The sequence below is a fragment of the Bison bison genome, unplaced genomic scaffold (assembly GCF_000754665.1).
Source record: "Bison bison bison isolate TAMUID 2011002044 unplaced genomic scaffold, Bison_UMD1.0 scf7180017864340, whole genome shotgun sequence".
In the NCBI taxonomy this organism is placed as follows: domain Eukaryota; kingdom Metazoa; phylum Chordata; class Mammalia; order Artiodactyla; family Bovidae; genus Bison; species Bison bison.
In genome coordinates, this window is record NW_011494912.1 from 4,793,550 (window position 1) to 4,807,172 (window position 13,623).

General features: G+C 47.2%; 1 protein-coding gene across 4 annotated transcripts in view; it reads right to left on the bottom strand.

Annotated features, from left to right (window-relative positions):
* The window catches only part of FKBP6 (FK506 binding protein 6, 36kDa), a 22,056-nt gene extending 8,517 nt beyond the window's left edge, over window positions 1–13,539 (bottom strand). The window contains exons 1-8 of one of the 4 annotated variants that reach the window (XM_010854300.1): window positions 13,454–13,539; window positions 13,114–13,231; window positions 12,716–12,805; window positions 11,585–11,787; window positions 9,973–10,092; window positions 4,752–4,946; window positions 4,515–4,624; window positions 3,033–3,125 (exon numbers count right to left, since the gene is read on the bottom strand). In XM_010854300.1, coding sequence (XP_010852602.1) covers window positions 3,035–3,125; window positions 4,515–4,624; window positions 4,752–4,946; window positions 9,973–10,092; window positions 11,585–11,787; window positions 12,716–12,805; window positions 13,114–13,231; window positions 13,454–13,510 — 984 coding nt within the window. In that variant the 5' untranslated portion in view covers window positions 13,511–13,539 and the 3' untranslated portion in view covers window positions 3,033–3,034. Of the gene's footprint in view, window positions 1–3,032; window positions 3,126–4,514; window positions 4,625–4,751; window positions 4,947–9,972; window positions 10,093–11,584; window positions 11,788–12,715; window positions 12,806–13,113; window positions 13,241–13,329; window positions 13,387–13,453 lie in introns of those variants that run through there. The other 3 variants (XM_010854302.1, XM_010854301.1, XM_010854303.1) reach the window with 3 other exon arrangements.
* Between the last annotated feature and the right edge of the window lie 84 nt (window positions 13,540–13,623).

Consider the following 13,623-nt stretch of genomic DNA (forward strand, 5'->3'; position numbering starts at 1 on the left):
AAGTGTGGGTTAGGAATTCCCCTCTGTATAGAAAGGCTGTGGGGACGGACGCCTGGGCCTCCTCAGGGCAGGAGAGGAGGCAGCGAAGAAGGACGGACTCCCCAAGGCCCTCCATCTCTACCTGAGGAGTTCTGAGTGCTCAGCCTCTGCCCAAATCCTGTAGGCTCCCCCAGGGTCCCCTCAGCAAACCTCTTCTGCAGTGAACACTGTTAAGGATGGTTTTCTGCTATTGGCAAGAACATGAATCCTGAGAGCCAATACAGGAGTCAGCCGGGAAGGCAAGGATTCAAGGAGGTGAGGCCAGTGTTTCGGCTATTTCATACCTGATCCAGCCACCCTTTACTGAGTGCCAATCACATGCTAGGCATGGTTCCAGATGCTAGAAAACACAAAGGTGAAAGAGACATGGCCCACTGACCTCAGAAAACTAAGTCTACTATCACCAGAGGCTGAGAGAATATAATTGAGGGGACTCTTGTTCCACCAGAAGAAACAAACATTTCAGAAGACAAGACAGAGAAAAGTCAGTAGCCAGATGTCTGAAGTGACTAGCCAGGTACAAGTACAACACACAAAAGGCGAGCCGAGAAACGATGAACGACACAAAAGTTAAAGTGCGTTACAGTCTCAATGGCAGTGGCAATCTGCTGGTGATACAGACAGGCTCGAGACTTTGGGACACCCCAGAAGCCATCTCAGAAGCGGCAGCTAAAAAAGGTCTCCCAGATGCAGAGAGGTGGAAGGTGAGGGCAACAGAGAGGAAACCTGTCCTGTTGGGTTTCCAAGGCCTTGTTTCTAGGACAGACCTGGGAAGAACAGGATCTTCATTAAGCAGAAGGACCTGCCAGCTCATGGTCCAAAATGTCATGGTGAAAAGCCACTGCGCCTCCATTTCTGCCAGACACCAATGGCCATCTGGCTCACAGCTCAGCTCAGGGGAGCTGCGAATACACCAGTGTCCCCACAAGGCCTGAAGGCCAGGGTCACAGGGTCATGGTCAGCAGTGACAGTGATGCTGATGTGTGACACCGACTGCCTGTTTCTGATGGAGCAGAGACAAGAGTGTACAGATCACTCGTGAGAAAACTCTGGACTGAATGGGCCTTTTCACTGCCTTCTCCCAGGCCTCTTTTGTAGAGAGACAGAGCAGGAAACAAAGAAGAGATTTATCACCATGAGCCTGTCCAGCAGCTGTTTTCTTGTTGCCTCTTGTTTGACTTCTCTCAAGAGAGCAGAGCTATCTACTCAAGCCAAGCAGGTGTTTAAGGCAGGTGATTTTGTTTCCATTAATTTTCTGAAGTAAGAGTAAACCAGACAAGAGAGTTACGTCATGCAGTCCTGGAGAAACCAGAACCCGGTGTGTAACCCCCGGTGGGGTGTGTTTGCTGAAGGACCGGGCGTCCGCCCCCAGCTGCCCCAGCACCTTCTGTCTCTAGTTCTTGGAGTAAGTGGTCACCAACCGTCCCCACCCTCGACATCTGGATCAATCATCATTAACAATGTGTTCAATGGAAAGTGAGGTTGGAGGCTTTCAGGTTTGGGGGGAAAAACAGATAAAGCATCATCTTCATTGCCCAGATAAACCATCACATTAATAACTATAAGGATAGCCTCACTACTGCGAAGGAGGTGAATAAAAGCCATGAAACATTTCTGCTTTCATGTTTAGGCTTCAGTTCAGTCACTCAGTCTTGTCCGGCTCTTTGTGACCCCATGAATTACAGCACACCAGGCCTCCCTGTCTATCACCAACTCCCGGAATTCACTCAAACTCATGTCCATCGAGTCAGTGATGCCATCCAGCCATCTCATCCTCTGTCGTTCCCTTCTCCTCCTGCCCCCAATCCCTCCCAGCATCAGGGTCTTTTCAAATGAGTCAGTTCTTCGCATCAGGTTGCCCAAGTATTGGAGTTTCAGCTTCAATCAGTCCTTCCAATGAATATTCAGGACTGATTTCCTTTAGGATGGACCGGTTGGATGTTTAAGCTTAAGGCTTCTCAAACCTATGAATCTAGCCCAAGCCCTGGATGGACCTTCCAAGGCTTCTGTGACCCTCCGAGAAGGCCCACAGCACGGGCCTGCCTCTGCACCACAGCCGCCCATGGCTCCAGGAGGGAGGGCTCCTCTCCTCCCAGTGGGCAGCATTTGTCACTCGGGGACCGAGGAGAACAGCCCACCTTCTCACTCAGACAGCAGATGGCCCCTGGCTTACGACAATCTGACTCACAACTCTCTACCATATGATGGTGCAAATTCGATACTCATTCAGCAGTGATGTTTATACATGAAATTCTGAATTCAGATCTTTTCCTGGCCTGGCAGCACGCAGCCCCATGGGCTCTCCTGATGCGGGGCAGTGAGCCAGAGCTCCTGTCGGTCCCGTGATCATGAGGGTAAACAACCGATAGCCTGACAGCATTCTGAACCCAGACAACCATTCTGGCTTGCTGTAAGTACAGTGTTCAATAAATGACCAGTCAACACTTTATTATAAAACAGGTTTTCTGTGGATTGACTTGGCCCAATTGTAGCCTAACGTTAGTGTTCTGAGAGTGATTAAGACCGGAGAGGCTGGGGCTTGCTTCCCCGATGGGCCATGGGTAAAGAATCTGCCTGCCGATGCAGGAGGCACGGGTTCGATCCCTGGTCCAGGAAGATCCCACGTGCCGTGGAGCAAACAAGCATGTGTGCCACAACTATTGAGCCAGTGTCCAGAGCCCAGGAGCCACCGCTACTGAGCCCACAGGCTGCAACTACCAAAGAGACATGCTCCCGAGAACCCATGCCCCGCAAGGAGAAGCCCACACCGCAACTACAGGGTAGCCCCACTCCCACAACTAACGAAGAGTCCATGCAGCAACAAGGACCCAGACGGCCAGAAACACACAGAATTATTTTTAAAAAAGAACTCCTTTAAGACTGCTGAGGCTAAACCACAATGTTCCAGGAGGACGTATTAAATGCATTTTTGAGTTAACGGTATTTTCACCTGACGATGGGTTCATCCTGAAGCTTTTTGTGTGTCAACTTACCTTTAGTTTTCTCCTACTGTAGAGCCATTGTCACCAGGAGCAAACATCCGGTGACACATTTCTCTCTCTTTGTCCATGTAGTCCCTGTAATAGCTGCAGGGAGAAATACCCAGTCGTTAGAGACGCACAGTATCTATGGGAAATGATACCTGGCGGCTAGAATTCTCCACTCAGGGCCAGAAACACCACAACTTCAGCAGGCCTCAAACCCCATCAGGAGGGGGTGGAAACAATGCTGGAGGAGGAGGGGAATGGCGGGGCTCCCCAGACGGCTGTTCAGGAAACCCTTGGACAAAAAGCCCACCATCTGCAAAGACAGCAGTCTCGAAGGCTGGGAGCTGCTGTCAGAGAGGCTGTCGGCTGCGTCCATCTGAGCAACACCTCATACTCAGAGATCTCTCATTTATCTTGAGATTTTCCTGCTAAAGAATGGTCAGATTCCAAAATTTTTACACCTTTCTTAACAGGATATTTATAAATACCAGAAAGGAAATTTCTGTAAGTCTTCAAGGCCTGAAATGCAAATAGCTGGATCCAAGCAGGAGGTACACACACCTTGTGCTTTTTTTTTAATGTCAAGAAAGCTTTAGGGCTTCCTTGATGGTCCAGTGCTTAAGAATCCACCTTGCAATGCAGGGGACGCTGATTCAATCCCTTCATGCCTCAGGGCAACTAAACCCGTGTGCCACAACTACGGAAGCCTGACACCTGCAGCCTGTGTCTGCAACGAGAGAAGCCACTGCAAAGACCACCTCGTGCTGCAACTAGCGAGCAGTCCTCACTCGCTGCAACTAGAGAACGCCTGCTCGCAGCAACAAGACCCAGCACAACCAAAAATAGCAATCTGGATTAAACGTTTAAAAATGTTAACATAAGTAGAGAAACCTCACCAATAAAGAGAAACAAAAGAACACCTTAAAAAAAAAAAAAAACCAGTGGTTATGAGGCGATAGAATTATGTTGAAATTTTCAAAGTTTTCTACAATGAATATGTAGCTTCCACAATCAGAAAAAGTTACATTACTGAGATACTGGTATCGGTATCACCTGGGTAACAAGAGAGTCATCTTAGGGAATGACTCAGATCTGAAAGAGCCATTTCAGATCAAACCAGCATCTTTAAGACATTTTCCTGCAGTCAGTTGAGAACAGAGGTTCTCAGCCGGCAGGGAAGAAAATCTGAAGAATGCTGCCCTTTCTAAAAATCACACTGGCCACCTCTTTAGGGTTCTGCCTGGTGAGGAGGACAGGGAGGTGGGCAACGGTCCAGACATGTGTGGTTTGGAGGTCTGTCCTACGCCCCCTCTCCGGAGCTGCGGGTTTAGAGAGCTGAGCACTTCCTAAAGCCAGCTCTAGGGGGCGCTGCCTCCTCACATGGGCTTGGCAACATCAAACAGTTCTTTACCCAAGTGAACAGGCCAGAGCGGCAGATACACCACACATTTCTTTCTCTGATTGTACTCCTGCAAACAGTGGTCTCACCTGGCCAGTTTCTTCAGCTCGTTATTGATGTCGTGATTGTAGGGCTGCTCCCTCTGGGCTCGGACTAGAAAATCCCGGGCCTTCTGGTACTCAGTCATAAGGAGACAAGCCTGCCCAAAGGACAACATGTTACAAGTACACTTTAGGGAAGAGCACTGCGCAGTAACACAGCTGACCGCCACTGTGGCCGTTCCTCGAGCGTTCCATCCCAGGTCCCTGCCCCCCGCCCCCGCTCACCTGTCCACAGCGGAAGAGGGCCTTGGCATTCTTTCGGTCAATGATCAGAGCCTGCTCTCCATAGCGCAGGGCCATGGTGGGGCGCTCCAGCTTCAGGTAAGTAAAGGACAGGTTGAGGAAAACAAGCAGCTTGGCGGTCTCCACCAAGTGCTGCTCTTCAGGGGGCGCTGTTCGCCGGTGGAGGAGCAACAAGGCCTGCAGAAAGGAAGAGACAGGTGGTCGAGAGAAGGTGGTCTTATGTACAGCAAACCCTAAGAATACACACAATCAGAGCTAAAAAATGAGTTCACAAAGTTGCAAGACACAAGATCAATATATGAGTTAACTGTATTTCTTTAACAACAATCCAAAAATGAAATTAAGAAAACTCCATTTATGATAGCACCGAAAAGAATAAAATAAGTGGCAATAAATGTAAAGTGCAATACTTATAGACTGAAAACTATAAAACGTTATTGAATGAAATTAAAGAAGATCTCAGTAAATGGAAAGACAGTTCATGTTCACAGATCCAAACACCTAATTCTGTTAAAACGGCAACAGTGCCCAAATTACTCTACATTTTCAGTTCAACCACTGCCAAAATTTCAACTGCCTTTTTTGCAAAAATGGTCAAGCTGATCTGAAAATTCATACAGAAATTCATGGGATCCTAACACTTAAAAAAGGCGGGGTGAAGGCGGGGTGGTCAGAGAGAGAACCAAGTTGAAAGACTCACAGTCTCTAATTTCAGAGCTTACTACCAAGCCAGTGTGGTACCCATACAGACAGACACATAGGTCAAAAGAACAGAACCAACAAGGCAGATGGAGAGTCCAGGAACAAACCTATGTACATCCAGAATCAACTGATTAGTAACAAGGCGCCAACACCACCCAATGGAGAAAGAGTAGCCTTTCAGCAGATAGTGCTGTGACAAATGGACGTCAACAAGCAAGAGGATGAAGTTGACTCCTACCTCAGACAACATACAATTAATCAAAATAGACCACAGGCCCTGAAAGCTTAACTGTAAGAAAGACTCTTAGAGGAAAACATGGGTGTAAATCTTTGTAGTCTTAGATAAATTCTGACACCGAAAGCACAAATACCTAAAGAATAAATTACCAGGACTTAATCAAAATTAAAAGCTTTTGTGCTTCAAAGGACACTATCAAAAAAGTGAAAGAACAAAATGACTGAAGGTTGACTGATGTTTAAGAAAAATCATTATAACAGGCAGTTACCGGTTTCAGTTGACAACATATAATGGTTTACTGCGGTCATTGTCCATGCCTTCAGATGATTTATTTTGACTTTTGAATAAAAAGACATCTTTTCCTTTTCAGCAATGTACAAAAGTAAAATAACAATCACAGAATAGGAGAAAATATTTCCAAATCACATTTGATAAGGGTTTAGTATTCAGAATAAAGAACTTTTACAACTCAACAATAAAGACAACCAAATTTAAAATGGGCAAAGAATTTGAATGAATATTTCTCCTAGGAAGATACACAAATAGCTAATAAGTATATGAAAAGACACCCAACATCATTAGCCATCAGGGAGATGCAAAAACACGACACAGTACTTTACACCCACGAGGATGTCTGTCACCTTAAAAAAAGGAAGGTAAGTGTGGGTGAGGATGTGGAGTAACTGGGGCCTTGTATTGTTGGTGGGAATAGCCACCGTGGAAAACAATTTGGCAGTACTTCAAAAAGTTAAACAGATTCACCATATGACCCAGCAATTGCGCTCCTAGCTAGGTACCCCAAAGAACTGAAAACATCAGTCTACACACAAAAACTGGTGAACAAGTGTTCATATAAACATTATTCACAATAGCCAAAAAGTGGAAACAACCCAAATGCCCACCAACTGATGAACATAAACAAGAGGCAGCAAGATCCCCATGGCTACAGCCGACAGGCTCAGGCTGCCAGGCTCCTCTGTCCACGGAATTCTCCAGGCAAGAAAACGAGTGGGAAGCCATTCCCTTCTCCAAGGAAAAGCAATTTCTGACCCAGAGATCAAATCTGGGTCTTCCACATTGCAGGCAGATTCTACTGTCTGAGCCACCAGGGAAGCCCCAGTAAGATCCACACAAGAGTATGTTATTCATCTATAAAGAGGAATGAAATACTAATACATGCTACAGCATGGATGACACTTGAAACATCATGCTAAGGGAAAGGAGTCAGGCAGAAAAGGATAAATGTTGTTATTATTCCACTTACATGAGTATCCATAATAGATCAATTCATAGAGCCAGAAAATAGAATAAAGATTACCAGAAGCTGGGGGCATGAGAAGTGGGAGTTACTGTTTACTGATAAAGAACTTCTGTTTGAGATGATGATAAAGTTCTGGAACAGGCAGTAGCAATGGTCGCACAACATTCTGAATGTACTTAATGCCACTGGGTTGTATACCTAAAAATGCTTAAAATGGTAAAATTTATGTTTGGCACATTTTACCACAATTTGAAAAATAAATTTTTTAAAAGGAATAAATTGCTAATACATGCTACAACATAAACTCTGAAAGCATTTTGCTTCCTGAAAGAAACCAAACACAAAGGATCACATGTTTCATAATTCTATTTACACGTAATATCCCAGATAAGCAAATCCACAGAAAGAGTAAAACAGGGGGTGTAGGAGGGAATGGTAACTGCTAACAGGTTTCTTTTGGGGGTGATGGAGTGTTCCGGAATTCAGTAGTGGTAATGGCTGCACAACCTTGTGAATAAACTAAGAATTACTGAACTGTACACTTAAAAGTGTGAATTTTATGCTACGTGAATTATATCTCAACAATAGTAAACAATTAATGGCTCTGGGAAAACTGGACAGCTACAGGCAAAAGAATCAAACTGGACTACCTACTCAGACCACACACAATTTCAAGATTTAAAACGTAGGCTGTGTGCTATGCTCAATCTTGTCTAACTCTTTGCAACCCCATGAACCGGAGCCCACCATGCTCCTCTGTCCATGGGGATTCTCCAGGCAAGAATACTGGAGTGGGCTGCCATGCCCTCCTCCACCAGGGGATCTTCCCAACCCAGGAATCAAACCCAGGTCTCTCCCCATTGCAGGCGGATTCTTTTCCATCTGAGCCACCAGGGAAGCCCTTAAAATGTAAGGCCTGAAACCAAAAAACTTTTAGAAGAAAACACAGACAGTATGCTGACACCCACGTTAGGAATACTTTTTTGGGTATGTCTCTTCAGGCTGAGGAAACAAAAGCAAAAATAAACAAACGGAACTACATCAAATTAAAAAGCTTCTGCATAGCAGAGGAAACTATCAACAAGAAGAAAAGGCCACCAATGAATGGGAGAAGATATCTGCAAAACAATATATCCAATAAGGCATTTTTATCCAAAATATACAAAGAACTCATACAACTTAACATTAAAAAATAAACAACTGATTGAAAGATAAACAGAGGATCCAAATAGACATTTTTCCAAAGAAGATATATATACAGTGAGGAAGCACATGAAAAGATGCTCAACACCACCAATTATCAGGGAAATGGAACTCAAACCACAATAAGGTATCACCTCACACCTGTCAGAATGGCTATTATCAAAAAGACAGCAAATAGCCAGGAGTTGGCAGGATGTGAGAAAAGAAAACCTTGGGCACTGCTGGCAAGAATATAAATTGATGCAGCCACTACGGAAAACAGTATGGTTACTCAAAAAATTAAACACAGAATTACTATATGATCCAGCATTCCACTCCTGGGTATTTGTCCAAAGAAAACAAAAACACTAATTTGAAAAGATATATACACCCTATGTTGACTGAAGCATTATTTACAGTAGCCAGAGCCGACTCACTGGAAAAGACCCTGATGCTGGGAAAGATTGAGTGCAGGGAAGAGGAGGTGACAGAGGATGAGATGGTTGGACGGCATCACCGACTCAAATGGACATGAGTTTGAGCAAATTCTGGGAGTTGATGATGGACAGGGAGGCCTGGCGTGCTGCAGTCCATGGGGTCGCTAACAGTCAGAAACCACTTAGTGACTGAACACCACCACCCAAGTGCCCAACAGATGAATATTTAAAGATGTGGTATATATACATAATGGAATATTATTTAGCCATAAGATAGAACAAAACCTCACCATCTATGACAACACAAATGGACCTAGAGGGTATTATGCTAAGAGAAAGAGAGAAAGAGAACATATAGTGGAGCCTCCATTTCATTCAAAGCAGCAACGTACTAATTAAACCATACTTTGCAGCTTCCTTTCTGCATACAGCTAAGGGCAAATGGACATTCACCATAGGATATCATGAGAAGTCGGGTTAGGAGAAATTCTGGAAAGCTTGTAATATGAATACACACACCAGACTCTTCTTCCCTCCCTTCTTCCTGCCCAGATGATCACATGACACTGCAGGTTGAACTACCATCTTGAGAAGGAGAAAGACAACAAAGACACACTAAGGGCAGCTGATCAGAGAGATCTCTGGAATGTTCCCTGATGGCTTTGTGTAACAGCTGTTTATGCTGTCCTTGAAGTGCCTCCCTTCTTATGTGAGAAAAATTACATCACTAGTTTATCTGAAAAACTTTTTCAGGATTTTGTGGTTTACAGCTGAATGCAAATCCTGAATGTTTAGGCTCACTATGCAAATGAGACAAAAATCAGAATGCCCCTAAACTGTATCCTGTTTGCCTCTATAGCCTAGGGGGCAGAGTTGGGCACACAGAAAGTACTCATAATATTCGTGACCGCGTTACAAAGCAAACAGCGGATTCCTGTCAGCAGAACCTCCACAGGAAGCCAAATGACAATCAGAAGCTTGGCAAGAATGGCGTTAGATTCAGATGAATGTCCACTGTCAAAAAGACAGGAAATGAACATGGCAAATGGGGTAGAGAAGTCAGTTGGTAGAGGACCCAAAACTAGAAAGAGAATTTTAAAAAATTTGTATTGAAATACACAGTCAAGTACAAAAGCAAGCGTCCAGCTCGATGAATGATCACAACCTGAACACACTCATGTAAACCACATCCATATTCAAACATCACCAGGTTCCCTTAAACCCTGCGTCCTCTCCCCCAGTTTTTAGCCCTCTGGCATGAGGATTTTTAGGTTAAGATTTTTCTTAACGTTATAGGGGAGAAGAAGGGACAGAGATAAAGTCTCTCTCTCTTAAAAGAAGGAAGTTTCCAGGGTCTAAACTCACACTCTGAAGCAGTCTTACCCGTTTATATCTCACTTTGGCATCATAGAAACGATTTTGGCGGAAAAGGTAGTTGCCAAACTCTCGTTCAGTAGCTGCCACCTTTAGGACCTTCTGAAGTGGAAATTGACTCTGTTGCTCCTAAGGATCAAAGACAAGGATGTCAGCAAGGAAACTGAAAGCCCCACCGCCACAACGCCAGGGTCACTACAGCTGTTAGGTCTGTTCCTTTAGACTACGACCTCTGCTGCCGCAGGTGTGCTGAGCACTGGGCTAGGGGCCTAGGTACAAGTCATCTCTGAATCCCAACAGAAGCCACAGCAGGTAGATGCCATTACTGCTGTTTTACGGACGAGGGCCAAATGGGAAGTCCACTAGTTTAGACCTACCCAGAGATGCTCCCTAAAGAAACAGTTTCTCATAGAATTAGAAACTGATGGAACTTGCCAAGCACAAAGTTCAGGTCTCATGGCAGCCACTCATCCAGCAAGCATTCGACAGCCCTGGTCTGCCCAGAGCTCCGCCCGTCTTTCCGACCATGATGCTCTACCCTGGGTACACGTCAGAATCACCAGTGGAGCCTCTTTTTAAACAGACGTCCTGGCCCCACCCCTGTTGCTGCTGCTGCTAAGTCGCTTCAGTCGTGTCCGACTCTGTGTGACCCCACAGACGGCAGCCCACCAGGCTCCCCCGTCCCTGGGATTCTCCAGGCAAGAACACGAGAGTGGGTAGCCATTTCCTTCTCCAATGCATGAAAGTGAAAAGTGAAAGTGAAGTCACTCAGTCATATCCGACTCTTAGCGACCCCACGGACTGCAGCCTACCAGGCTCCTCCATCCATAGGATTTTCCAGGCAAGAGTACTGGAGTGGGGTGCCATTGCCTTCTCTGGCCCCACCCCTAAACATTCTAAATCAGCACACAAGAGGTGGGACCCAGGTTATCTGCAAGAACCTCTGTTTTGTGAAAAGATGAGAAAAAGGTAGTGTCTCTCCCTTGCGGTGGTGACAGTTTAGCCAGTTTAGACAGTTCACAGAGATGTGAACCCGGGGTGGACATCTAAGGCCACATGTACAGCCAGGGTAAGACAGCAGGACAAGGAGCTCACGTCACTGCTGATGATTAGAAGCCCCGTCTGTACGGGGTGAGTTATATGTGAGGCTACAGAGGAAAGGCGGTTTTAGAGTTACATTAAGACAGAGGCCATCTATCCCAGTTTATACCCTGTGTCCTCGTATCCCATAAGTTAGTAGTCCCTTTCCTTCTCAAGGGTCCTGGGTTGGACAACAAATTACATGGTCAACCCAGTTATGAGCTACCAATGCTTGACTTGCTGAAAACCAAACAGCACTGAGAAGCAAATACTATCTTTCAGGGAGACCTAGGCAAATGGTGACAAAGGTCAGCTCAACCTGCTGGTCCATAACCCTGGCCGAGCACAGGTACCCACACATCAGGGCCAGCAGCACTCAGACACACACTAGCGAGTGGTAAGATACTCCTCCCCTCCACCTCTCCACACCGGAGCCTTGGTCAGACCCTGGGGCTGATGATCATCAGTGGGGTAGGATAATTACCTGAAACACAAACCCATCCCTCTATCAAAGTGCTAACATCTGTGCTCCAGAACTTACGGCTGAGAGGGCACAAAACTTGTCCGACTCAGCAGAGTCCAGGAAGTCGAGCAACTCGATCTCAAACAAGACGGTGGTGTTTGGGGGGATCAGGGGAGGGCAGCCCAGCGTTCCGTAAGCATAGGTGGGTTTGAACAGGAACCTGGCCAGCTCCCCTCTCCGCATGCTCAGAAGGCCCAGCTCCATGCCCCACAGTGTGATATCTGGAAGAAGTGACAAAAAACACGGTGGAAGCTGGCCCACTGCCCCCCACGGCCTCCCCCTTCACATCCACATCTCTCCGAGAGGCATCCCAAGCCTCCTGCGTTGTCGTCCCAACTCGCCACCACCCCCAGACTCCTCCAGCCTCTGCAGTGTCCTGGCCTTGACATCTTTGTTCACGTGGTTCCTTCTTCCTGCAATGTGTTCTCCTACCCACTCATGCCCAGCTTCTACTCTGAGCTCTTATTCAAACTTCAGGGCTCATTCAAATATCCCATCTGAGGTGAACTATTCCCAGCTGGAACGAACTGTGCCTTCATTAAGCATTCCCACCAAACACTGCTTATACCGCCCCCAAATTTCACCAGCTTAGTTGTCTGGAGTGTGTCAATCTCTACAACACTGGTCACAGCCTTTCTAACCATATGAGTACATCCTTTCTTTTCGCTCTGCCTTATGGAATAATCATTCAACAAATGTCTTCATAATAAACCAAGAAATATGTAGCACCCCTGGTTACGTCACAAATGCAAAGATAACCCTGCCAGGTAAGCCATCTCCCAAATACCTAGGTCTCAGAGGAGAGTGTGGAAGACAACATGGCTGGTTTAGCAAAACCCAGCCTCAGAAAAACAGACTCAAGTGCCCTGAACAGTTTTCTGGTCCTCGGGCACTGCCCTGCATCAGTTCCCCCAAGCAACTTCTTTTTTCCCAGCTCCTTATCTGAACTTGGGCTTCCTGGTGGCTCAGATGGCAAAGAATGTGCCTGCAACGCAGGAGACTTGGGTTCAATCCCTGGGTGGGAAAGATCCCCTGGAGAAGGGAATGGCAACCCACTCCAGTACTCCTGCCGGGAGAATTCCGTGGACAGAGGTCCAAGAAGTCGCAGTCTGACAGGGCTGAGTCCCCAACACTTTCATCTGAACTTACCCTCTCCAAGTTTCATGAGCCGAGGCGTTTTCCTAAAGCAATTAGAATCAAAAGGCTTGTCCATGTGCTCCAGATATCCAGAATATTTCACTAGGAAAAGACAAGACACTCATGCCTCCATAGCAAATCTCTTTGTCACACAGAAACAACGTTAAGTACCTTAAACTTGACCCCCACCCCTCATCCCATGACTGGGAAAAGCTTTGCCTCAGCGTTTAGATGCCTGCCCTTTGGCGGCGCGGCTCAAGAGCTGGGCTGCTGGGCCTCCCAGAGCCCCTGTTCACTGCCGTCTCACACAAAGGGGTAATGGGTTCCCTCGCTTATCCATTGAAACGCAGCCCTTGGGCACCGCCAGCCTTCCAGGGCAGACGGCACCCGGGCCCGGCCGCCATACATACCGAGCACAGAGGCGTCCGGTGTCACCAGCTCTCCAGCTCCCTCTCGAATGACATCCTTCAGCACGCCTCGGTCCCCCGAAATGTCCAGCATCCTTTGACTTAAGCGCTGGTACGGAGACTTATGGGGGATGAAACACACCACCTCAGAGCCCTGAACGGGCACGCTGACTCTGGCGGCTCCAACCAACCCTTACTCCCCAGCGCCCGGGCCCTCACCTGGCTGGGGGAGTCGTCTCTTTGCAAGACTCCCGGGTTCCGGGTGCTGCCCCCCATTTCCGCGCCACCTGCCCCTACGCCCCGCCGCCCTATGCCCCACAGCGACGCGGTCGCCCTTTTATACCCGGTCTTCCGCGTCCAACCGTGACAATCCGTTCAGGGGCCGCGAGGAGACGCTCATCGCTCAGCTTCAACCGCCGCCAACCGCCAGTGGGCGCTAGGGGAGTGCGCCAGGCCACGTGTGCGGACGCCTGGCAGGTCACGTGACCGGGCACGTGGCGGGGGGGGGGGGGG